This window comes from Rhipicephalus sanguineus, chromosome 1 (genome assembly GCF_013339695.2).
Source record: "Rhipicephalus sanguineus isolate Rsan-2018 chromosome 1, BIME_Rsan_1.4, whole genome shotgun sequence".
Taxonomy (NCBI): domain Eukaryota; kingdom Metazoa; phylum Arthropoda; class Arachnida; order Ixodida; family Ixodidae; genus Rhipicephalus; species Rhipicephalus sanguineus.
Window position 1 is genome coordinate 144402339 of NC_051176.1, and position 27928 is coordinate 144430266.

The 27928-nt window shown below is 44.7% G+C and overlaps 1 protein-coding gene across 1 annotated transcript in view; it reads right to left on the reverse strand.

Annotated features, from left to right (window-relative positions):
• Positions 1 to 1946: 1946 nt before the first annotated feature.
• Positions 1947 to 27928, reverse strand: part of LOC119399494 (uncharacterized) — a 34431-nt gene continuing 8449 nt past the window's right edge. Inside the window, exons 4-7 of the mRNA XM_037666300.2 lie at positions 19948 to 20019; positions 18086 to 18152; positions 13850 to 13909; positions 1947 to 2092 (exon numbers count right to left, since the gene is read on the reverse strand). Coding sequence (XP_037522228.1) covers positions 1989 to 2092; positions 13850 to 13909; positions 18086 to 18152; positions 19948 to 20019 — 303 coding nt within the window. The 3' untranslated portion in view covers positions 1947 to 1988. The remainder of the gene's footprint in view (positions 2093 to 13849; positions 13910 to 18085; positions 18153 to 19947; positions 20020 to 27928) is intronic.

Consider the following 27928-nt stretch of genomic DNA (forward strand, 5'->3'; position numbering starts at 1 on the left):
AAGCAATAAGATCGAAGAATACAGTTTAGTTATACTATTTTTTTACAAATACAAAACAGCATGATGAAGCTAAGCTCACTATCTGTACGAAAACACCAAACAGCAACACATGTGCATATGCTGCGCCTCTGCATGTGTCCCTGCACTGAAAAAGAAAGCTGTCGACGAGTATGGGTAGGATGTGCTGCTTGGGCAGCACTGGGGAAATGCCAACCGCCAGTGCCTTCTAAAATGCATTTGCAGATTTCGGATAGTACAAAATGTGAACACCTGCTGGTGAATGCAAGGAGCTGCGGTATGTCTACTAGTCTGAGCTGTGCTAGCAATTCTGGAGAATTTCGTGCATGGGATGCTTCATAGCATTCCATCTGTCGAGAAGAAATCAAAGTGCTGTGCCCAATTCATACACAGTGCACGAGAAGTAGACATTTTCGCTTAAGTGCTACCTTAGAGCATGTACCGGACGTATTGCTTAAGTGATACTACCAAGCTGCAGTGGCACACTGTTGTGATAAGTGTCCATTTGCCTAATGCCCAGCAACTCACATCTGCCGTTACTGTACAATAATGTATTGAGCTAATTAACCTAATAAAAGAATAAGCAAACACTGACAAAGTTGGACCAGTTCACATTGTTCAGACGTTGAGTTTTTGGGCTACTGGACACAATGATGTTTATATGGCAAGCACACATTTCTGGGCAGTGGCCATCTGTAAATTGAGTGATCGCGTCTCCTTGACCTTTGTGTTCACAAGAAAGAACATTGTTGATAGGGATAGACAAACGTAGCCACCAGTTTGATATTTATTTACAAACAGCATCGCAAGTGGCAACAGACCTTTGAACACAATTTTCCATATATGTTCCCCTAACTTCATGCTGTAACTGACTGCCTGTGCCACGTTAGTCAATTTTGTTTTACCTGCCCTCTCAGCAAAGTGTTCTGCAACAGCTTATGCATGTGCCACTTCAATACTATAAATTCCATTAAAGGGTTACCGACACAAATATTTTCAGTTGTTTTATTGCGTCAAATGAAAGACCGCGTCCTCAAGAGCCTAGAAAATGTACTGGTAAGCGCGAGTGCACCTTGAAAAATTACATGTTTTTGAAAGCTAATTTCGGTTCCTACTGCACCCCAACAGGGTGTGAGCATCTTGTTATATGCTCGCACAAGATATTGCGATGTTTCCGCGGCCGCTAGCTGTGTGGCTCCATTGGCGATGCAAAAGCATGGCAGTTCTTAAAAAAAGTTTTAAAAAAGATACAGCAGTGCCAACGTTTGTAGGGATTTGGGTGTATTTTTGCTCCAGCTTTCTATATGTTTGGGCATGCACTACCGGCAAGCTGAGACACAGCATACTGTCAGCAAACAAGAGTGCATTTTCTGTAACTATTCACGTAAAGCAAGATGGGTAGCCTGAACACACAGAAGAAACAGGCGAGGCTGGCCAGATGACAGTGTAACAGAATGTGAAGAGCTGCGACTGGTACTACCCAGCCGATTTTGTCACTCACCACGAGGTTGCAGCACGCATTTGAAGTGCGAGCATTGCTTAGGGGTCAGAAAAATGATTCAAAACTGTAGGTAACCATGTGAAATGTGATCTTGGGAGCAGGACAGTTGCTAATACAACAAATACTCTTACATGATGGCACCAAGTTAGTTACACTTAAGAATTTCACCATGTGCTTTGTGAGAACAATCATGTGAAGGAAGTGATTTAATTTAATAATGCAAATGACAGAGAAGAAAAATGGCCACGTAAGTAAATGAAAGTGCATGAGAGATGAATTGTTTTAGTGAGAGAAAACTATTCCACAAGTAGACCATACAAAGAAGCTATCTATCAGCGTATTCTATGAATAAACATTTGCTAGGCTTTATGCAAAGAATAAATAAGTAGCGATCTCAGAACTAAAGTGAAAGGCATACAGGAGACTATGTATGACCTTTATTACAACTATGCGAAACTAAGAGTGCCCTTTACTCTGGCAGATTGGCCCCAACTTCTTCCTTGGTATCCCGAAGCTGTGGGTAGTAGTCCTTGTAGTCATAATGCCTAAATGGCACTTGGTAGCTGATCAAGCCTAAAGGCATGGATAGAAAAAGCAATAAAGCTTATGTTAGAAATGTAATTAAGATACGAGGATGCAACCAAAATAAGAATATGCTATCACACCCATGTTGTGGATTTGCTGAAGCAATCTTGCACCTACAAATTTCCTTGTCACCCCATCCAACTCTCTGCCACATTTTAATGTATTGCAATATTACTTTTTTCTAAACATTACTGAAATTCCCACTTCGAAGTCTCCCTTCGAAATCCTTCCCAACTAAAGCCATTAAGCATGCATCGGGTGACCCATGACCGCTGTGCCCAATTTTAAGGCTCCCAGTATCATCATGAACTTGCTCTGCCATCTATAACATAGTCTAAGGCGTAAATTTTCTGAGCATATATTTGTTTTTTGCTAAGTGACAGTGACTTTCAATGAGCACAGCACACTTTGTAATCATTAGGATGACAGGCACTTTTATCACTAGGCCCTTGTGTGAATGTTGGTCATGCGACTCTGTTGCATCCTCAAATGATCGCTTGGGTGCTAGTATTAGCAGTAGTGCGAGGACAATGTTAGATTATGGGATGTGAGTCATCTAAAACCAGAATTTTTTTGCCTGAGCTAACAAAATGCCCTTAAAAATACTTATATATGTATGCGGTAAGAACACCGGGAATTAGATTTACAGCATTTACTAGAGTGGAAAATATATGAAGTCTTGCTTAATGAAAGTTGAAACCAGCAACTAGCCCAAAATAATGCCTATATGTTTGCACGTCTTCCCACTAGGCTTGTGCGAATAGTAAATTTTAGGTCCGAAGTGAATTCGAAGCGAATAGTGATTTGGTCGAATACTTTCGAAGCGAATCCGAATAGTATATTGCCAATTCACCCCGTCCCCGGTTCGGACAGCGACCACCCGAAATTGAAGATTTTATCGCTCGGCAGCGTCTACCACCCAGGCGTCAGTCGCGTTCACCATCACCACGGTCGCCATCCTATTCGGGCAACAGGAGTCGGATGCCGCAAGGACGATCTCCGAGCCCTCACCTGGAAAACTGACGCCAGCGACCTTTCGAGGCGAGGCCGCTGATTATCGACGTGATGAAGACCTCGACCTCCAATCGACGAGACATCGGACCGACGGAAATTCGACGACACATGTATCCCAGCCTGGCGACATTTCAATGGACATACCTGTGCTTATCGACGGTCGGAATGTAACTGCTCTAGTAGATACTGGCGCTGACTACTCGATTATTAGCGGAAAATTGGCCAGCCTACTGAAGAAAGTTATCATGCCTTGGACAGGGTCCCACGTACGCACTGCTGGAGGACATGTTGTCACGCCGCTTGGTGTGTGCACTGCGAGGCTACAAATACGAAGTTCCACGTTTTTGGTCAGCTCCCTCGTGCTACGCGAATGCTCCCGCGAATTAATTCTCGGAATGGACTTTCTTCGGGAATACGGTGCCATAATCGACCTACGCAGACGCTGCATTTCCTTTTCTACAGTCAAGGCTACGTCAAAGGACACCTGCCGCCGTACAGCCGCCCTTCGTGTTTCCGACGACAGTGTGACATACCACCTCGTGCAAGTATCATGATTCAGGTGTCTTCCGAAGGAACAAGTGATGGTGAAACACTGGCAGAGTGCAACGTCTCCCTGTTGCTGGCGCTTGGAATTTCTGTGGCACGAGGCATCGTTGACATTAGGAACGGTCAAGCCGAGGTCATGATCACGAATTTCACAAATGAGCATCGTCACCTGTTCCGTGGCACTGCCGTCGCCTACGCTGAAGCCTTGGAGGACGTCATTGAGTGTTTTACGTGTGAAGACAGTAGCCGCGAAGGACAAGCCGTAACAGATGTTGACATCAACAACGCACTGTCAGAAGAGCACAAGAAGGCCTTGCGAGAGCTGTTACTTGAATTCAGGACGTGCTTTGCTCAATCCTCTAAAGTGAGTCAGACGCCAATCACGCAGCACAGGATAATCACTTACGATGACGCAAGACCTATCCACCAACAGCCATACCGTGTCTCGCAGAAAGAACGCGCAGCCATTAAGGAGCAAGTCAAGGAAATGATCGACGATGGCGTTATCCAGCCTTCGAACAGTCCGTGGTCATCACCCGTCGTCCTGGTCAAGAAGAAGGATGGTACGCTTCGCTTCTGTGTCGATTACAGAAAGCTCAACAACGTCACAAAAAAAGACGTTTATCCGCTGCCGCGTATTGATGACTCTCTTGACCGGCTACGGCGAGCGAAGTATTTTTCTTCCCTTGATTTGAAGAGTGGCTATTGGCAAATCGAGGTTGACGAACGCGACCGTGAAAAAACAGCCTTTGTCACGCCGGATGGCCTCTATGAATTTCGAGTGCTCCCGTTTGGTCTCTGCTCTGCGCCAGCTACCTTCCAACGCATGATGGACACTGTGTTAGCCGACTTAAAGTGGCAAAGCTGCCTTGTCTACTTAGATGACGTGGTCGTATTTTCAGCCAGCTTCTCCGAACATCTGAAGCGACTACGACAAGTACTCGAGGCAATCCGGTCGGCTAACCTTACGTTAAAGCCACAGAAATGCCACTTTGGCTACGAAGAACTGAAGTTCCTTGGGCATCTTGTGAGCGCGGAAGGCGTTCGTCCTGACCCCGAGAAAACCACCGCTGTAGCAGCCTTCCCGACTCCTGCCGATAAGAAAAGTGTTCGGCGGTTCCTTGGGCTATGTGCATACTACCGGCGCTTTATAGGCAATTTTTCGAAAATTGCCGAACCACTTACTCGACTCACTAGAGCCGACACACCATTCGTTTGGAGCTCTGAACAAGAAACTGCATTCACCGAGCTTCGCCATCGCCTGGCATCACCTCCTGTTCTTGGGCACTTCGACGAGGAAGCCGAAACAGAAATTCACACCGACGCCAGTAACATCGGTCTGGGCGCGGTACTCGTGCAGCGGCAGGAGGGAGTTGAAAGAGTCATCGCTTACGCAAGTCGCACCCTATCACGCCCTGAGTCCAACTACAGTACCACGGAGAAGGAGTGCCTTGCCGTCGTATGGGCACTTGCTAAATTTCGACCGTACCTCTATGGCCGCCCATTCAAGATAGTGACGGATCATCACTCGCTGTGCTGGCTCGCGAACTTACGAGACCCTTCCGGACGACTAGCACGGTGGAGCTTACGTCTGCAGGAGTACGACGTCACTATCGTGTATAAGTCAGGTCACGCACACGAAGATGCAGACACGTTATCACGCGCGCCAGTTGAACCTCCCGCTCAACACCTCGAAGATGACTGCCCTTTTCTTGGAGCCGTAAGCATAACAGACTTAGCTACACGGCAGCGAGCAGACGCTGGATTGCGACCTATAATGGAACATCTAGAAGGCCGCAACGTATCTCTGCCCCCGAATATCGCCCGCGGATTGTCATCCTTTTGTTTGCGACAGGGCGTGTTGTACAAGAAGAACGCTGCTGCCAGCAACAAAACTTATCTATTGGTCGTTCCAGCAGGGCTTCGTGACGAAATTCTATTTGCCTGCCACGACGAACCTTCATCTGGCCACCTGGGCATCACCCGAACCCTCGCTAGGGTACGCAAGTCATATTACTGGCCGAAACTTGCCGCTTGCGTTAAACAATACGTTCAAGCCTGCCGCGAATGCCAGCGCCGAAAGTCCCCATCTGTTAAGCCTGCGGGGTTACTTAACCCTATCCAGCCACCCAGAACACCCTTCGATCAAGTCGGCATGGACCTCCTGGGCCCGTTTCCCTTGTCGTCTTCGGGAAACAAGTGGATAATCGTCGCTACAGATTATTTAACCCGCTACGCTGAAACGAAGGCTCTTCCCAAAGGCACAGCTTCCGAAGTCGCTCAGTTTTTCACAGAGAGCGTTGTACTACGCCACGGCGCTCCATCCTGCGTCATCACAGACCGAGGAACGGCGTTTACGGCAAGGCTCCTTGAGCAGGTTTTTCAGCTAAGTTGCACCACGCATCGCAAGACAACAGCCTATCACCCACAGACAAACGGACTGACCGAAAGGCTGAACAAAACGATAACTGATATGCTGTCTATGTACATAGACGTACAGCACAAGACGTGGGATGAGGTGCTGCCTTACGTAACATTCGCGTACAATACCGCTACGCAAGAGACCACACGCTTCACGCCGTTTCGTCTCCTATACGGTCGTGATGTTCAAACGATGTTGGATGCAATGCTCCCCTGCGACATTGACAACATCGACAATCTTGACGAAGATGCTGAGTGTTTTGTGCAACGAGCCGAGGAAGCACGCCAACTGGCCCGCGTGAACATCAAGAAACAACAGGACGTCGACACACGGCGCTACAACCTCCGCCACAGACAAGTCGATTACCAACCGGGTGACCAAGTGTTGGTATGGACCCCCGTGCGCCGCAAAGGTCTTTCTGAAAAGCTTCTCAGTCGGTATTTCGGCCCTTACAAAGTGCTACGACGAGTGAGCGACGTCAACTACGAAGTCCTTCCGGACGGAAGCCAATCACCACGACGCCGACAGCCACGACCCGAGATTGTGCACGTGGTGCGGTTAAAACCATACAACACATTGTGACATTGATGACATTAGGTTTTCGTTTATGTTTACCGTGAATGCTTCGTTGAGCATCGAGGCGATGCTCCTTCGGGAGGAGGGGCAATGCCACGCGCTTAATATGCCAGCGAGAAAGAGGCAGACGAAGACGCAGTAGCTCTCGCGCCAGTGCCTTTGTTTTGGCTGTGCTGTGCCGACCCCGTTCGGGACTTGGGGCCTTGTATCGCCGCCTTGTGCATGTCGCCTTTGTATTAAACGTGACAATATGTTACATATTATAAAGAAAAATGAGCATATTTGTCCTGACCGCACTAACCTGCACAATATTTTTAAATTTGAAACAAGGCATATGCAAATGTCATTCTTTTTGGTTCAAAGGAAAGTGGAAGCAACTTTGAGTAGTAGCAGGATTTGACTTTCGGTAGAATGCAAGTGATAACCTGTAAAATACATTTCGTTTTAAAATTTACTATACTTAGAGCATATAAGCCGGTATAACAAGATTTTAAACTTAAAAAATGATGAATCAATGTGAGGGTAATACAGTAAAACCTCTTTTATGCTAAATCGGTTATTTCGAAATCCCGCTTAATTCGATGGATTTCTGAGGTCCCGTATTTTCAATGTAAATTTGAGTGGATAATTTGAAGCGGCGGTCAGTACCAGTCCGGTTAATTCGAAAACTTTAGGTGCCTTGTGCCAATTCTTGATCCCGATTTAGCCGCAAATCCGCAGAAACGATGGTCCTTAGGAGCCACAAGGCAATGCAATGTAGCGATACTAATGAGTGACAAGTTCAGCACCCCAGCCTCGCTGCTGCCAGAGCAAGAAAAAAAAGCGGTCTCGTGGCCAGATGAAATGTGCACATGCGGAAAAGAAGCCGTGCTTCACTACAAGACAGCAATAACACATGAGCAGCATGACGCATGCTTCTGGCAACGTCAGCGCGTCATGATTTACCCATTCTTTTTGGGGAAATAGAGCAATTAATAAAGGACGGTCCGACGGATTTCGCGATGCATACGGAACTCCGACAGGCGGTTGTTCCGGCAATTTGCGCACTTGCACTGCTGGTGGAGTACTTGCGAGCAATGCCTGCTTCGAAGACGAAGTTCGAAAACTTCAATGATCATCTTTTCCACCCAGAACACATAGCTAATTCCGTCACACTAGTCATTATTAAATTCTTTATTTTACCAGAAAGAATGGGCGAATGGTCGCATCATGACGCGCTGATGCTGCGAGGAGCAGGTGACATGCCGCCTGCGTGTCACCATTGTGTTGCAGTGAAGTACGTCTTTTCCACAGGCGCACATTTCAGTTGACCACGAGAAAATTTTAGGAGGTTTCCCCTTTTTTTTTCTTGCGCTGGTAGCAGTGAGGCCCACCGTTTCCCCGGTTTAGCGGCAAAATTGGGACTGGGTATTGCTGGAAAACATAACCCTTGGAGCCACAAAACTAGCAGGCACAACAAACGACCACCTTTGATTACTTTCAGTAATTCAAAGTTCCTTGCATCCCGGCATTTTGTTTGGTTAATTCGAGAACCCACTTAAATAGAAGATTTTTCACAGTCCCAGTCATAGGCGTGCGCAGGGTTCCTCATCAGGGGGGGGGGGGGGCGAAGGCGGGCGACGGTTCATCGCAGCCCCCCCCCCTATTAAGTCAATGTATGGGGTACACTTTGCGCCCTCCCCCCCTCTTCGGTGACTAGGGGGGCGCCCCCCCCCCCCCCCGCGCACGCCTATGGTCCCAGTGACTTTGAATTAACAAGGTTTTACTGTATGTTCATTTAATCTTGAAGTGTGGCTTCGCGGCTGTGCGGATTTCCCTGGATAGGTGTATTCACGGTATAGCACCCCTCCACTGCAGTGAAACCACCTTTACACGGGGTTACATGCGGTTTATATTCACGGTATAGCACCCCTCCACTGCAGTGAAACCACCTTTACAGGAGGTTACATGCGGTTTATATATGCCTATTCGTCCATTCTAATATTTCACGATTTCCTAGAATTTAAATTCGTGTAGAAGCGAATTCAAATACTGTAATATTCGTTTGAATATTCGAAGTGCTCAAATTTTCGCACAAGCCTACTTCCCACGTGAACTCTGATTTTGCAGGTTAACCATTTTTGCATCTTACGACAGTTTATGAGACAGACAGTAGAGCAGAAATGACAAATTTTATACACCTGAACAGGTGCAGCCACACCAAGTTTCTTGAAGTGGTTGCATTTGTTGGAAACACTACGCCCAAGGTGTTTTCCAAGCTACAGATGGCAACACACTAAAGTTTCTTCTTTGGATGACCACACATGACGTGAAAATCAGGATATCCCTTAAAGGCACCGACAACTACCCAGAATATGAAATGAGTTGACTCTACTGATGTAAAGATTGTCCGTTGCACTGACTCAAACCAACCCTGTTTTTTGCGTGAGAGATGGATTTATATTTTTATTTCTTAATTGAAAGTCGCGAAAAATGACACTGTGGCGCCTCTGGCGGCAAAAACATGAATGATCCGATGAAGACGGCCACGTGACCGTTGATTGCTACACGCGGTCGACGATTTTTTTGTTAGTATTGAAATATTGTTCGTTTCTTTATATTAAAAAGTATTACTCCATAATAATGTACATATAGGCCTGCGTTAGTAGTATGCATTAAAGTGGCGCTGCCTTCGCGTGACGTAATGATCCCATGCTCGTCAGCGCGTCTTGAGCAACTTTTCAGCATGCTCATGCAACCGTGCACGCAGTTTCCAGGTCGCTAAGATTTTGGAGCGACATAGTTTTGCTACCTACACTTCGTCTCAAAAATGACGCGCGCTGCTACTCGGTGCGGCCGTGCGTATGCACAGTTACGTTTTCGATTACTTGGCTTGGCTCGTGTATCGAGAGAGTAACGACGCCGGGACAAGCCATCCATGACACAGGCGCAGGCAACCTTGGGCGCAGGCGCACACAACACTGTACAAATACCGGGAAGGTGTATAAAGCCACACATCTCATTGTAACAGCTTGATATTTCCAAAAATGGTTGGAAAGCTCAAAATAAAGGTGGTTAAGCCTAGTTACAGTAACTCCTGCAAAAGCAGAACAACGACAGCTTTCACAAGGGCTAGCGGCATCGCTATCAATTCTCAGCGTTGCTGGAGCAAGCCTCCATGCGTGTTTGGAGCCTTCCAGATCGAAAAATACTGCTTATAAAATAACTACGTGCGTTTCGGATAAACCACTGCAGCTACAAACGCTACGAAGGGTGAGCTTCCTGTCTCGCTGTAAAAAAATGGATCGAGAAAAATCAGTTGTCGGTCCCTTTAAGTGTCCAGTTCAAATCTATGAGTTCAGATTCGGTAATGTGCGAAATTGTGACAACAGGCTAGGAAAGGTTAGTTCCGACAATGGAGACCAAGTACCAGCCAAGACATTCACCAGCTGTTCAGCAGCAAGTTTTTTTTCCTGTCCTTTGATGGTTGGCTAATTTGATGTGCCCATTGAGACACTGTAAAAATGTTAGCAATATTATCTATCTAATTTACAGTTTTTCTTTGGCATATACTGGGGATCTGCTACTCTTGAGGTCAGCAGAATGCAATTTTTTGCCCATTATCTGTGGCACCAATTCAAAGGAAGCAGTTACCACTAAATAGAAAAAAATAGTGTACCATGCACAGCTTATGAGCTAGAACACTGAAGCTTTCAATGGCTGCAGGAAACTGGAGTCAAGACATCTCTGTACATTACAGCATACAGTCAAGCATACATACAACAGTCCCACTTAGAGTGAAGTTTCAGCTACTACAAACAGTTTTGCAAGTCCCTGAGAGGACTGTCCACTCGAACGAATTTCAGGGCAGCAATGTCTCAACAAGTTGGAAGAACGGTGCCTCTACAATGCATGCCACACAATGCAGCCAATGAGTGCAGCACAGCAATTCCACTTTTTCCTTGCCATTTTTTTTTATGCTTCCACAGTGCTTACATCGAACAAGCATGACTACATAGTGCCCCATTGTAGTGTATGTGTGTGTCTTATTGCTGATGGTTCTTAATGCTAATAAAACTCAAATCCTGGATAACTACTCAGCAGATCACAAGAATTATTCAATGGAAAACCTCACAGACATTCCTGTATCAAATACGACTGTTAAACTACAGCTACTTGACATCCATGTCACCAGTAAGTAAAAGATCCCGAACAGCACTGGTTGAAACAAAAGATGAATTTATCAGTCAAGCGCATGGAGCATGTTCCCAGGGTTCTAGAAGCCAGTGAAATGCTGCATGCATCATGGAAAAAGCTCAACCTACAGGAGTAAAGAGCTGCCTTTGCGAAGCATTTCCTTTTGCTCTGAGAATGTCTACAAAGGCTTACTAAGCCTTGCAAGCAAACATGGGAAGATGTCCTTGTTACTGATGGTGCTTCAGAAAGTATTGTTATGGCATTCGGTGAAAGGTATGAGAAGTTATGGAAGCAGGGGCCCCAAGTGATGGCAAGGACGGCCAGGAACCACCTAGCTTCCAACTGTGCCCCCAATCCAGTCTCAACATCGCCTCCCTAAACTTAACAACTTGCTGAAGACTTCTGCAAATGACAGAACTTTCAGTAGATTGATAAAGTTGGAGAATAATATTGTTGGGTTGGAATAATATTGGGTTTACACTGCTGAATGTCAATTTCCACCAATCAAAGTAACACGCATCATTTTTGAAGTGAAGTTTCTTTAGCTAGCCTCCCAGGTTTGATGTGGCTACTGTTGTTGGCTGCTGCTGTGTTGGTCAGAATCTCAATGGCCTTTGCTCACATAAAAATTATTTGTGTACGGAATGCAAGTAGCAGCAAAGAAGCGTATGTGTGCAGCCCTCAGTATGCTAACCATCAAAACAGAGGAAGTAAGTGCATCTCCGTTCTGTATCAACCCCAGAAAAAATACTTTCACACAAAACCGGAACACTACACCAACCTCGTTCACTCTAAGACAAAATAGAGTATTTTGGGAGTGTTTCTGCCACACAACAACAATCGTCATCCACCTCGCGTGCTTTCCTCGCGTTATCACCGCGGTCGCGACACTCTCCGGTCACGAACGGCGCGCGCGTTATCAGCGTGACATAGCATTCTTGACAGGAAAGTGACGAGAGCTGGGTTTTCAAGAAAGGAAACGCGAGCAAGCCAGATGACGATTATTGTTGTGTGGCAGAAATACTCCCCAAATACTCGATTTTGGCTTAGAGTGTAGTGGAATAGCACATTATAGTCAACAAATTCTTTAATTTAGGCCTTTTATATGTACCATTAGGTGTCTGCCCACACATGGCCCAGCCTACAGAATTTTCAAAACTAGATAGATATATGTTGCATTTCTCTGCACATCCACAAGTGAGTACCATTCTTCCCTCAACAGGCAACATACATCACCTCTGTCCTTGTGGCATTGCTGCATAGATGTCAGACAATGCACATGCACCTGGTTTTGGGTTTTGATTTTGTCACAGCTTATGAGTGGTGTAGTGCATAAACAAAGATTATGAGAAATAAAAGTAGTGACCTTTGTTATGAACAGAGCATGACATTATGGATTACACTGGACGAAAGTAAACAAGACTGTAGACACTGTGATTAGTTGTACAGAATTTAATTAATGACTTTAAGATAGCTTTTGCTTCACAGATTGCGACAGATGCATTGGATCTCCGTAATTTTGAAATAAAGCGTCTTTTCTGCACTTTGTTCAGTTTACAATCTATGTAAGGTTTTGAGAGCAAGTCCATTCGTACTAAACTTCTTAATAGTAAACACACTGAAGAATGACTTAATTTATTTTCTTTATTTTAACAGCATATCATTGTAAACATTTCCAGAACTTTTCAGCAAAGGTCATTTTTCACTCATTATATATTACATTGCCTCAGAACATGTGCTTTTTAATTCATGCCATTGCAGAGTGCATTTATTTAGCTTGCAATTTACATATGCCATGTTATTATAGCCTTGACGGTATACATTCAATAAAAAATTCTCACTACTACCTTCAAAAAAGGGCTATCTTTTTTAAAGGGGTCATGAAGCACCCCTTGGGCTTGTTGAAAAAACACATCCTGTGGAAAGCTGACACGGCTATGAACTGCTCTGCCAAATATTACAGCCGTGCGCGCCGCGTAAAGGCCACAAGCAGAGCTCGAAGTTGCCGTTTCCCCAGGCACCCTCTTTTCAAACAGAGGCCGGTTCTCACTCTCGTCGGTGGGCGCCGGGGCGTCTGCACGTTGACGTCGCGGATCTGCCAGTTTACGTCGCAAGAGACATAGAATGCTTAGTGGCCGATAGCCGACGTAATTCGAGAGTGGCGTTCGATCAGATGCGCTTCTTGCCACAGGGTGCCGCCACTTGCCGGCGCCGCACTCCTCAGTACATGGTAGCCGCACTCGAGCACGCGAATCACAGCGGGAGAGCGATTGCGTTTCATGACGCGTGCTGACGTAACTTCTTTCCCCCGTGACATCCCTCCCTATGTAGCTTCCAGTGCGCTCGTCGGCACGAGAAAAGAGAGAAAGCGCTGAGAGCGTGCGCCAAACCCCCGTAACTCCGCTCATTCTTGACGGATTCGAGAAATTTTTGCGGCAATCGATTCGGGAGGCAGTAAACTCCGATACTGAGGTCATTAGATCATTACTTGGAAAAGTGGTTCATGACCCCTTTAAGGGATAAAGAGATGACAAATAAACATGTTAAACTCTCACTATATCCCCATTCTAAAGAGGTAGATTGCTACCTTAAGGTTATACGTGCACATTTCGTTTCCATAACCCAATACACTTGCAGAAAGCTGCCAGTAGCAATAGCCACTAATGGCAATACTGATTCTCTGTAACCCATGTTTATAAGTTGTAGTGAAAGAGCTTTGGAGGCACATAAAATGTGACAATCACCACTGTAAGACCTGGCACATCTAATGGGTTGAGGCATGTGCAGCTCTCTTTTCAGCATTTCGAAAACCAATATGAATGCACAGTACGGAGCCTGCACATCCAAAATGAGGCCCATTCAGAATAAAAGGAATATGAGTAGCTCTTAAATGAGTTTGTACAAAACAGAAAAAAAAAGGGATTAGTGACTAAGTAGAAACGTATTAGCACATTTTAGTAAGCAATGGTCACCAATACAATCAACTTTCACTTTGATACAGAGATGCTCACCTAAATCTTTAGCTTTCAGGATGGCCAGATCAAGCTGGAACTGTTTCTCTCTGCACAAACCTGCATGAAAACAGATTTTAATGCATACCTGCCAAGTTTGGAGAAACGGAATCCGGGAGATCTACTCAACGGGGGGAGGGGGGGGGGGTATTGCGATAGCAATTATATGGACACTGTCAGCAGGATTTTGCGGTTTCCGCTGATCTGTACAGAGTCCAAACCGATAACATCGCTTACGCATCGTCTGTTTCACGTGCGAGTAAAAGTGTGCCAGCGCTAGGGACGAACGCGGTTGAAGCAGAGATGAAACGACCCGGCCGTCACCATCGCGCGAAGGGCACATGCGATAACATCGCTCCGCGTGCGAGGCCTGTCGTTGCTTGCTTACCAGTTATTTTGTCGGGCAAGAGGCAATAAGGGGCGCCGTTGAGACGGGGACGGTCGCAAGCGCTGGCGAACACGCTATCTCGACAGACATCGGTAACAGGTACCCTTTTATGTGCTGGGCTCTCCACTTAAAGCAGTAGTGACACAAAATTTTGAAGGCGAGACAACTTGTGGGATAGATTTGTGTGTACACAAACGCATCATCTACGAAATATTAACGGCTGATATAACCTATAACACATTTAGGATCAATTTTTAAATTGCTTGTAGCGCATCTGTACGCGAAACGTCCTACCTCGCGTCACCGTGACGCATGGGGCAATGCACTGGACGCGCAGGGGGAAAGCTGGATTTCCGGGAGATTTTGCTATGACCCGTACAACCGGGAGAAACGTTCAAAATCCGGGAGACTTGGCAGGTATGTTAATGGGACACAACATTCACAATAAATAAGCACAGATAAATAAACAGTGAGTACATCACCTAAACAAACCACATGTGAATGAGGAAGTATGCACTGTCACAAGTTCTTGTAAGTTCTTACGATACATTATGGCAAATACTTTACACAAATGATATGACCAATTGTCATACAGCAACAACAAAAACATGCTTTTCTACAAGGGTGAAACTAGCTACATCTGATTAACCACTGCTTTACACATCACCAGTCACTTTTTCCAATTCATTTATTTTCTACAAAGTTAATATAATGTAATCCACTTCCAAAAATGATTAAAGAGTTACTGTTGAAGTAAATGATTTGTAGAACACCTTTAAAGCAACGCTAAAGATAAACACTAAATCAGCTAAGACCAATAAAACATTCTTTGAAAATTGTATGGTTAATACCATTCAAATGGTTATTAATGGAAGAGAAAATGATATTCAAAAAGTCATCTCTTGGATTTGGTAATAAAACTATAATGCTGCTACATAAGGAACAAACTAGTCAGCCCACCTTGCCATCTTGCACTGGTACATCAGCGCAAAATCACGGATTTGAAAGCTGCTTCTTACTTTTTTTTTTCTGCGACATTCTCTCAGTAAAAGTTCTTGAAACTTGCCATGTTCAGTCTTTGACTCCTTTAGAACACAATGTAATCCTTCTTAAAAATAACAAATCAAACAGGCTCTAGCAGACTTCCTTAAAATCCATGATGTCACAGACAGCTGGTGTAGGAACTTCATGTGCCTTTTCTGGCTTATTAAACATCTCCTTACCATAAGATCCACCATCTTGCCTCCACAAGGGTATGATTTACTACAAAAGTAAGATAATCTAGCCAATGCTACAAATATCTAGCCAAAGCTCAAGGTAGGGCTAAAAGATAAGCAAGTTTTGCTATAGGGCTTGGCCAGGATTGGGCCCAGCAGCCTGGGGCTCGATTCAGCCTTAGTTGGGCCTGTAGTAAGTGCAAGTATGCTATTCATAATTTCCCATTTGTGACTATTTCTTATCGGCTGTGATTGACACAGCACAATGAGAAATTGACTACACTAACTTATTTTAAAAATTTTGGCGAGAAATTTTCTCTTGTAATATTTTGTCATTTCTGAAACAGGGAAATAGAATAACTGACACAAGTTGGAGTTTAAATGCATACCTGTGTGAACAAATTATTTAACACATTACTGTAGGATGCTCCGACACGAAACAAAGTTAACACCAACATAAAAATTCGCCAACTAAAAAATAGCACTCGCAAAACAGCTGTGGCTTAGTTTCCAAATGTTACTGATTAAGAGTCTGGGAATTGCCCAACGCCGCTTGTTTTACTTTATTGAAGTCATATACTGGCACCAGAAGCATTCGCCAACGCCGTGAACCATGCGGCCATAGCTGACTTTTTCGTAAGATTGGAGTAGAGAGCTCGCAGTGCTTGAAACTAACGCATCCTAAAACAGGGTGGCTAGATGCAGTTGAACTGCATCTAGCCACCCAGGTGGTCACCCTAGACAAAACTGGTCGTCTGCGCTGCGGCTCATGAAGGCTCTATGTGGCTGATGCCATAAAGCCACGTCTCAACGAGATTTTTGCATATAACTTGCACCCATATCTAACAATTTCTTGAGCCATTTGGCAGCTGCAAATAGATTTGCACTGACATGGTTTTAAACCATAACTCTGGTGCTGTGCCCAACAGCCTCTCTTTTCGGGATGACCTCTGCAAAAACTATAACTTCTTTCTTTCATCTTCCAGCTTGTTGCATGGTTTGTGCACTGTTTTTTGCAGGAATCCACATGTTGTTCACAGTGTTGATCGCTGTTTGCATGCTTGAGGTGTTTGTAGGTACAACTCTTTCAAGGAGAAAAAGGCACGAACCTGTACATTAAGTTTCAGCTGCTCTTGTGACATATACTGACACAATAGTTCGTCCATATTACAATTGTTGCTGCACAATTTACACAATCTTTGTTTGTCCAAACAAAACAAACACTTCGAGTAGCTCATGTAGTGACGATCATGTCTACAAACCGTTACATCAATGTTAAACTGCACGTAATGTGTGTCTATACCATACAGCACATTCGCTCAGTATTGCGTAGGGCTGCACAGATTCTGCTGGCTTGCCAAGCTCATGCTGACTGCAAGCAGCAGGATATGTGTCCATGTGATGTTGAGAGTACAAATTGCTTAAACCGAGTTCAGCATATTGAGCCAAAGTATTCTTACCAAAAGCATCAACAAAGCCAATGGTGATGAGCATAATCAGCAGGCTGTGTTCACTATATGTACAGGGTCGTCCACATCTAAGGTGAACACCTCATTAGTATTCAAGGTATCATAGACTATGTTTAGTACATAATTAGAAAAATTATTATTGCGTTTATCGACACTGAGATTAGATATAACAAGCATTTCACTAGAATTCAAGCAGAATAAACGCTCTGGTTTTTCCGGCTTCAATACTAATGAGGTGTTCTAAGTGTGGTCGACCCTGTACACGCTCTGTTTTTTTCACATTAATACAGCCAATCACAACAGCTCTGGGTTGTTGTTTTGCTCACAAACAGCAGTGTTGACAGTTGTGCCAAACTGCCTCGCTCATGAAGGGCGATTTAAATTTTAGATGACGAATACAGTCCGTTCATCCCTGCATTTTTCTTCAACTAAGTTGTTTGTTAGCACAAAACAAGAACTGCTAGAATTATGGGAGGGTATTTTAAGTCTACATAGCCTTAACATTTGTCTTTAGTTTGTCTAAATGGGACATTGCACAGTATAGAGCCATCATCACTTAGGTACGGTAAAAAAAAAGTCTACTCGCAATTTCTGCACACAACTTTATGTCCAATATGTCACAATGCCCCCCCCCCCCCCCCAATTAGTTCTAGCTATATTGAATTTATTACTGGTTAGGTTTAGATACTATCTCTAACACGTAAGCCATGCTGTGCCTTAGCTCTGAGAACTCAACTTGCATGTCGCAAGTTATTGCATGAAGCCTCCTGTTGCCTTTCTCCATATGTGTGATAAGCAGTGGTAAAGCCCAATGCTCTTGGCCACCATATTTGGAGCACTGTTCCTATTGCAGTGGAAGGTTCACTTTAAGCTTGAGAGAAAGAAAAATTAAATTTTCTTGCAATAGATTACAATAGTATCAACAATGTAAAATTACTGCATTTTCGTTGCAATTAAATTTTATATGTACGCATGTACGTACTACCTACATACTTCAGGAGAGAGCTCTGATCATTGATCAACACAAAACAAGCAGCCCTTATGCAAACAACTTACCTGGGGTTCTACAACAAGCACACTTCTACTATATGCTGACAGGGTGCCTCTTAGCACAATTACACAGTGCCTTCTGTATTTACATTATTTGCTCAACAACACTCACCTGTCTTTTGTGGTTGCAGGGTTTCTCCTGTGTGTGGAGAGATGAACTGAGTCAGCAATTTGGTGTTCTGGAAGAGACCACAGATGACAGAAGCAACGAGGATTTAGAACCAAAGAATGTAGTACTTGTCCATACAATAAATTGTCTGAACTTAACCACATTTTGTTAGCACACAAGTTAACAAGGTGGTTTGTTAAACCCTAAACTGGCTTTATTGTTATGCACTTGTGCACTTGTAAATGTCTTGACAACAATTACATCAGAAAATTACACTTTTACACTACATACTAGCAAAGCCACTCCACCATGCGAGGAGGCTTGATGAGCCATAAGATATGCAAAAATGAAGATGGATAGAAATGCCAGTGATGGAAGTGACACTCTGCTTTTTGCAGCAGATTCTGGAGCAGAAAAAATGCTAGTGTGGAGCAGCTATTAGTGTTTTCGGAGCAGATGCCAAAATATTCCAAACTACTCCTGTAGTTTGAAGCATCCTTTAAGCATCTCATAAATATTATTATTTAATGTTAATATTTCTTATTAAGCATATTGCACATACAATAACCACTGCAGATTGCTAGAAACAAATAATTAAGCAGATGGATGGTCATTGAACACTAACGAAGATGAGCTACATATATTTAAAATACTAGTACTTGTGGCAGAAACAATATAAAAATAAAAGCGATAAAGCTGAGCACCAAATTATAAAAGTAGCCCCAATGACATGCAACTATCACCAAAACAGCATGAGATGAAAACAATACGTTATTTTCATGTTGCAGCAATATAGCCAGCATTGAAAATAAATAAAAAAAACACAGCTAAATGAGCTATACACTTAAAATGCCAGTTCTTGCGGCATAAATGAGGTCAAAGCTGATAAAGTAGTAAATTTCATCAGTCACACATCAAAGTCGTCACAGCAGAAGTTAGTAATCAGTACGATATCGAACTAGCGTCACATACATTTCACCAAAATAGACTGCTTGCCAGGTACAATTATACAGCCAAATCAGATATATAGTATAGTGCAGGCCCCTAGCCAGGGGGAGGGGCCTAGGAGCACCCCCCCCCCCGAAATTCTGGTGAAGCATGTGTTTTTACCAAAAATATATAATAAAAATAGGTGTCTTTCTCAAAAAGTCGAGTTTGTCTCAGCAAGTGCCCCCCCCGAAAAAAATTCCTGGCTACGGGCCTGGTATAGTGCCAGTACTTGTGGCATGTCAGTATGCTAGTACGCAGCTAGTATGCAAGCTGCATACTAGCATATTAGGATGACAGTAGTATACAGCTTGTTATTAGTTTTGTTTAGGCTCACTGGATAGTCACATGGTTAAAGTTCATTGTTTTCAGTTTCCCAACGCCATTTCGGAGCAGGTTCGGAGCAGTTACTAACAAATATTACACATCGGAGCGGCACTTCCATCATTGCAATGCTACCTTTAAGTTGCTGCACTATGTTGCTGTGATGTTGTGGATAACAATGGGGCGCCCTGTTCAGCCCCAAATAATTTTCAAATTGTAGAAATGAGCCACATTCTATTCTATGAGGTCTTAGAGAAAACTTTCCAAATTTAGAGAACGTTTACTGTGCTACTATGGTCTACGAGAAACAATTAAAAATCTGTGACGTTGCAGTTATGTACTAACACAGGCGTTTCAGCACAAAAAGACGCATCTTTGGCATCGTTTCTGTTAAACAACTTCATACCACAGATTTAAGGAAAATAATGTTTAAAAGAATGCACTGTCAGTTTAAACTGATTTATCATTTTCCTTCAGTTACCCTTTGAGCTCCAAGATTAGAGCCACATAACAAATGCAACAAATCTAACGAAAGGTTTAGTTTAGCAACTTACAGTGTGGTGAATGACAAGGTATTCATCTCTGCATATAGGGCAGGGGCTGCCTGTGGCGATCATGCCCTTTTTCTGAAAAGTGAAGTACATAAGTACACAGCTGGAATACACAAGCCAACATTAGTCATTTTAAGCTCCTACTTCATTATTTCACACAATCTCAACACTTATCCCAAGAAAATTGACTGTTAGCCCACCAGCACCTTCAGGTTGGCATGTGTTTAAAGGGGTGGTGCCATCAAATTTGAGGCTTGTGCATTCTTTATTGCAAACGTTTCTTATTGCTCAAGGAAGTACGATACACGCTCCAAGATTGATGTGTTCTTATTGGATCATTTGGTATCGCCTCATTTATACGAACGACTTTTGGTTTCAGTTTCTGCGTGCAGAGTTGGACAGTGACGTCACTATGTAGGAAGCTACAACGCGAGGGCCCACAAAACTGTGACGCACGCAGTGCTGGATCATCTACTCTCGCACACACACACACACTAGCAACCGTCTGGATGCCTTCAAAACTCGCCAATATTCTTTAATAGAGAATTTTAGTGAGTGAATGAATTCCTGTATATGCAGAGATCTTTGCGGAGCACTGGGTTACTGGCGACTGGCGAAAAAAATGTTTAAATAGGCAACGCATTCGGAACTGCATCGCTGCCGAGTATTTGCACCCCCAGAGAAGCAGAATGCATTAGATTTCTGCAACAATTCTGTGCTTGCCCGGTTCGTCTTAGCGCTGCCAGGTGGCCCCACCTATCCAGTCTCGCATTTACGGCTACGGTAACCCAGTACACTAAAGCGAAGATTCATACGAAAAAAATAATAAACTCTCCAGCCACTTATAGTCCAAAGGTGCTAAAATTAAAAATTTTTTTTTAAGAACTATAAACTGACCCGACGTTTCAGGACCAATTCGGTCCCTTCCTCAGGGGCGACTGTTCGGCCGGCTCCGAAACTAGCGACATTTTTTTTTTGGTGGTGTCCCCCTCTCCATCGTCCTTCTTTCCGCCGTTCTTGTTGCTGAGGTCGACACTGAGATCGATGCTGAGATCGACACGGAAGGCAGCCACACAAAAAGACAGTTCTGGCATATCCTGGCATATCCAAACAACACCTGAAAATGTTAACTGCTCAACTAGAACCTTACCGAGTGTGTACGTGCACGGTCTACAGAACCAGTGGAAAAGACACCTCAGTAACAAGAACGGCGGAAAGACAGACGATGGAGAGGGGGACACCACCAAAAAAAAAAAAAAAGTCGCTAGCTTCGGAGCCAGCTGAACAGTCACCCCTGAGGAAGGGACCGAATTGGTCCCGAAACGTCGGGGCAGTTTATAGTTCTTAAAAAAAATTTTTAAAAATTTTACCAACTTTGGACTATAAGTGGCTGGAGAGTTTATTATTTTTTCGTATGAATTTTCACCCAGCCAGACAGATCTCTGTCGAATATGTTCACATTTAAAGTAAAGATGTGTGACCTTCGCAGGTTTGCGTGACGATGCAACTTTGCAGAATGCGAGAAAGTTTGGCTACTTTAGCAACAGAAAAAATAGGTAGGTTCGCAGCCAATGCTCTCTTGGCTTGGCTGGTGCAGTGGAGCTGTGGGTCATCGCTCATGACACGTCACTCTAATATGGTTCGACTTCACTAAAACTTTCGTTACGCTTCCTACACAGCGACGTCGGTGTGAGTCGCGCTATCAATGGGTCTCCATTGCGAGAATGAGCATTTAAACACACCTTGGAAGCGAATTAAAATATATTCAAAATGTTTGCTGCATCCAACACTTCGTGCAGTGTGTCCTTGCATACAGAAGAAGCCTCCAGCAGGCTTTTTATACAGGGTGTCTGCCGAGTTGACATTTCTAAATTCCCCGAGTTTTGCAGGTTTTCCCTGAGTGTTTTTGCGAAAATTCCCTGAGTGAAACAGAACTTTGTTTTATGTCAAGATGGGTAAAGACCATATCGCTTGGTGATGTCACTCCCTAATACGCACGTTAAAAAATAAAAACGACTTAATCCCATTTGAATAGTACATAGAACAGTTAAACCTCAATATAGCGAAGTTGGTAAAAGCGGCAACTCCCTTTGTTATATCGAAACTTCGTTAAACTGAAATTCGACCTTTCATGCAAGGCATAGTTACTGAAGGATTAATCTTAAACTGAAAATGCCACAAGAATGCTCGACTAATATAGCAACATGAAACAACTTTTTATTTTTTTGCGTGAAAAAAAATCAATTTTGTTGAGCCTGAGATGCAGCAATCACAGTTAGATGCCTTGCCAGAGTGTCACATGTAAAGAAGAAACAAATGCAGGTTTAATGCACTGTGGAATGGCGCTTGTTCTGCTGCTGCGGGTTCTTGTCAAATCCTCATGCGTTGCCCAGAGCAATGCAACGCCTTTGCTATCATGTTGCCCAAACGAACCATTTGCTCTCCACGAACGCACAACATCGAAAACCATCCCACGTTAGAAAAAAGTCAGTTTCACCGCGAGAGCAAAATAGTAAATCCAATAGCAACAAAGAGGAGTTGTATATGAATATAGGCTAGCAGCTCACTCCTCCAGGAAACGCAGCCGCTGCACTAAGAGAAGTGCCCTACGGCTCAGGGGCGGATTCAGGTACATAATATAATGGGGGGGGGGGGTACAAAGGCTGAAGCCACCGCTCAGCAGTGCATTTTGGTGGGTCACGCATATTTACAACAGCCCAGAGGGGATTATGGCGGTGCCTAAAAAGTAGGCTTGTGCGAATAGTAAATTTTAGGTCCGAAGTGAATTCGAAGCGAATAGTGATTTGGTCGAATACTTTCGAAGCGAATCCGAATAGTATATGTTACATATTATAAAGAAAAATGAGCATATTTGTCATGACCTAACTAACCAGCGCAATATTTTTAAAGCTGAAACAAGGCATATGCATATGTCATTCTTTTTGGTTCAAAGGGAAGTGGAAGCAACTTTGAGTAGTAGCAGGATTTGACTTTCGGTAGAATGCAAGCGATGACCTGTAAAATATGTTATGTTTTAAAGTTTACTATAGTACTTAGAGCATATAAGCCAGTACATATAACAAGCTTTAAACTTTAAAAATGATGAATCGATGTGAAGGTAATACAGTTAAACCTCATTAATTCAAACTCAGTTATTTCGAAATCCCACATAATTAGAAGGATTTCTGCGGCCCTGTATTTTGCAATGTAAATTTGAGGGGATAATTTGAAGCGGCGGTCAGTACCAGCCCGGTTAACTCGAAAACATTGGGTGCTTGTGCTAATTCCCCGATCCCGATTTAGCCGCAAATCCGCAGAAACGATGGCCTTTGGGAGCCACAAGGCAATGCAATGTAGCGATACTAATGAGTGACAAGTGAAGCATCTCAGCCTCGCTGCTGCCAGCGCAGGAAAAAAACAAAACAAAAGGCGGTCTCGTGGTATGCTGAAATGTGCGCCTGCGGAAAAGACGTGCTTTACTGCAACACAGCGGTGACATGCGGGCAGCATGACGCATGCTTCTCTCAACACCAGCGCGTCATGATTTACCCATTCTTTCTGGGAAAATAGAGAAATTAATAAAGGGCGGTCTGACGGAATTCGCGATGTACGCGAACCTCCGATTGGCGGTTGTTCCGGCAATTTGCGCATTTGCACTGCTGGCGGAGTACTTGCCTACAACGCCTACTTCGAAAACTCAGTTCGAAAACTTCAATGATCATCTTTTCCACCCAGAACACATAGCTAATTCCGTCACACTAGTCATTATTAAATTCTTTATTTTACCAGAAAGAATGGGCGAATGGTCGCATCATGACGCGCTGACGTTGTGAGGAGCAGGTGACATGCCGCCTGCGTGTCACCATTGTGTTGCAGTGAAGTACGTCTTTTCCACAGGCGCACATTTCAGTTGACCACGAGAAAATTTTAGGAGGTTTCCCCTTTTTTTTTTTTCTTGCGCTGGTAGCAGTGAGGCCCACCGTTTCCCCGGTTTAGCGGCAAAATTGGGACTGGGTATTGATGGAAAACGTAACCCTTGGAGCCACAAAACTAGCAGGCACAGCAAACGACCACCTTTGATTACTTTCAGTAATTCAAAGTTCCTTGCATCCCGGCATTTTGTTTGGTTAATTCGAGAACCCACTTAAATAGAAGATTTTTCACAGTCCCAGTCATAGGGGTGCGCAGGGTTTCTCATCAGGGGGGGGGGGGGGGCGAAGGCGGGCGACGGTTCATCGCAGCCCCCCCCCCCCTATTAAGTCAATGTATGGGGTACACTTTGCGCCCTCCCCCCCTCTTCGGTGATTCGGTGCCTATGGTCCCAGTGACTTTGAATTAACGAGGTTTTACTGTATGTTCATTTAATCTTGAAGTGTGGCTTCGCGGCAGTGCGGATTTCCCCTGGATAGGTGTATTCACGGTATAGCACCCCTCCACTGCAGTGAAACCCCCTTTACAGGAGGTTACATGCGGTTTATATATGCCTATTCGTCCATTCTAATATTTCACGATTTCCTAGAATTTAAATTCGTGTAGAAGCGAATTCGAATACTGTAATATTCGTTTGAATATTCGAAGTGCTCAAATTTTCGCACAAGCCTACTTCCCACGAAATGAACTCTGATTTTGCAGGTTAACCATTTGTGCATCTTACGACAGTTTATGAGACAGACAGTAGAGCAGAAATGACAAATTTTATACACCTGAACAGGTGCAGCCACACCAAGTTTCTTGAAGTGGTTACATTTGTTCGAAAACTTTAGGTGCCATGTGCCAATTCTTGATCCCGATTTAGCCGCAAATCCGCAGAAACGATGGTCCTTAGGAGCCACAAGGCAATGCAATGTAGCGATACTAATGAGTGACAAGTTCAGCACCCCAGCCTCGCTGCTGCCAGAGCAAGAAAAAAAAGCGGTCTCGTGGCCAGCTGAAATGTGCACATGCGGAAAAGAAGCCGTGCTTCACTACAAGACAGCGGTAACACATGAGCAGCATGACGCATGCTTCTGGCAACGTCAGCGCGTCATGATTTACCCATTCTTTTTGGGGAAATAGAGCAATTAATAAAGGACGGTCTGACGGAATTCGCGATGTATGCGGAACTCCGACAGGCGGTTGTTCCGGCAATTTGCGCACTTGCACTGCTGGTGGAGTACTTGCGAGCAATGCCTGCTTCGAAGACGAAGCTCGAAAACTTCAATGATCATCTTTTCCACCCAGAACACATCGCGAATTCCGTCACACTGGTCATTATTAAATTCATTATTTTACCAGAAAGAATGGGCGAATGGTCGCATCATGACGCGCTGACGCTGCGAGGAGCAGGTGGCATGCTGCCCGCGTGTCACCACTGTGTTGCAGCGAAGCATAACTTTTTTTCCGCAGCCGCGCATTTCAGTTGATTACGAGACCGTTTTTTTTTTCCTCTTTCTTTTTTTTTGCGCTGGCAGCAGCGAAGCCCGCCGTTTCGCCGGTTTAGCTGCAAAATTGGGACCAGGTATTGCTGGAAGACATAACCCTTGCAGCCGCAAACTAGCCAAAACAGCAAACGACCACCTCTGATTACTTCCAGTAATTCAAAGTTCCTTGCATCCCGCTTTTTGTATGTTTGGTTAACTCGAAAACCCGCTTAATTAGATTTTTCAGTCCCAGTGACTGAATTAACGAGGTTTTACTGTATGTTATTTAACCTTGAAGTGGGGCTTCGCGGCAGCGCGCATTTCTCCTGGAAAGGTGTATTCACGGTATAGCACACCTTCACTGCAGTGAAACCACCTTTACAGGGGGTTATATGCGGTTTACATATGTCTATTCGTTCATTTCGAATACTTCGAAATTCCCTAGAATTTAAATTCGTTTCGAAGCGAATTCGAATACTGTAATATTCGTTCGAATATTCGAAGTGCTCGAATATTCGCACAAGCCTATTAAAAAGCCTTCGTTTTAAATGTGCATAGGGAAACAGGAAAGAGTAGAGCCATGAGAGAGGTAGAGCGCAGGGACAAGATTCTCTTTACCCCTTTTGGGCAGTGGCAGGCAAAGCAACCTGACAAAGGGGGCAAACTCAACAGGCAGCCTGACAAAGGAGGTGAACGACAGGCACTGAAGGGAAGGGGCGGGGGCTGGCTTAGGGGAGGGGGGGGGGGGCGATCGCCGCTACCCCCCCCCTTGGGATCCACCACTGCTATGGCTTCAACGAAAGTTTTGCAATTAGAGCACAACACCTACAAAGGTATGAGCCGTCTTCTGATCCCCACTAGAGATACCGCGGCGCACGCGACCACGCCCGCTGGTACAAAGTACGCACTTCCTGTTGGACTCACGCAGCCCCCCCCCCCTTGCCAACGCGCCGGCTCCTATCTACATGTGCCCATTGCGCGAATGAGAGGGTCGGCTCATTTCTTCTCTGCTTAAGCCCCGTTAGCCCCACCCCCCCACCTTGCCAACACGCCGGCTCCTATCTACATGTGCCCATCGCGCGAATGAGAGGGTCGGCTCGTTTCTTCTCTGCTTAAAGGGGTACTGACACCCTTTTTTGAAGGCGAGTTTACTCTGCCATACAAATCTCCTTTATGCAGAGACGGCTCTGAGTAAGTGTGAAGCTCAGCAAACGATGATAAGATATTTTATTTCGATAATAAAATCAAGTTTTCCATGGCGCACCTACCGACATCGACACTAGCTTGACGTCAGGCTACAGTACTAATTCTGGTGACTTCACGCAGCAGTCTGGCTAGTTGTGATGACGACGGGTACCAAAACTTCCAAGATGGCCGCTTGTGCGTCACCAAAACATTCAAAATGGCCGCTTGTGCGTCACCAACGGAGCCACGGTGCGGAGTGGCCGTGGAAACGTCACCATATATTGTGCGAGCACGTGATGAGAAGCACATACCGTGTTGTGACGTCAGGGTACAGTAGGAACCGAAACTAGCATTTAAAAGCATACTGTAATTACTTTTTTCAGGGTGCACTTGCGCTTAGCACTACCTTTTCTAGGCTTTTGAGCGCTTGGCTTTTCATTTGACGCTAAAAAACGACAACTGTAAACTTTGGTGTCAGTACCCCTTAAGCCCCGTTCGTCGGCAGCGCTCGCGCACTTTCACTCGCACATGGATCATATGACGCGCGGGGGGATGTAATCGCTATTTGGACTTGATAAGGAGGATCATGGCGAAGGCAAAAAATTCGCGTAGGAGTGCCTATATAATTGCCATCGCAAAAAAAAAAAGCAATGTAGCTGCGGGCTAAGATCGCATGAAAGCACGGCACCAGCCTGAATTACGGCACATCCGATCATGGTGGAAACGTTACTGTTTTCCGACATCGCGCGCAGGATCGAGCAAGTGGGACCCGTGCCGGTGTCGCGAATTTCGGTCGCCGCTATGCCTTGGCTCTGAAAAGTTTTGTAATTCGGCTTTGTAGCAAACATCCACGTGCTGTGGCTTGTAAGTGCGAGCTGCAGCCCCCCAAAATATCAGTCGACTGCCTAAAACTTGTTTCAGCAGTGCCCTTATCGGGTAAAAAAGAAAGAAAAAAGCTTTCACTTGCTGTGAATGGGCCCGTTAATTACGCTAGCTCTCGCCTGGAAATTTATTCTATTCTTCACGGAGTCCTAAATAGCATCTTTGTAACTCGGGATGAGAGCGAGTTAGCTCTCCGATAACAGCCAACAAGCGTCGTCTTTTTTCTCGCCGATCGGGATGGCTTGCCAGGTACCAGCCTTGTCGAAGACATCCGCTTCCTGAATGATCGCGATCGCTTACAAGATAACTCAAGCTCGTTACATCTACTGCTACCGCTTCTATAACTAATCATGCTTGTTACTTGACATGCGGCGATAACAAAAACACCATACCGGGCGCTAACGCACAGCACGCGCGAGAAAGATTACAGAACTACACCGCGTTGTCACGGAACACCCTGACAACATTGCGCGATACGATGTGTCGTGGTTCGCGGTTCCCGCATGCCACGCATTAGC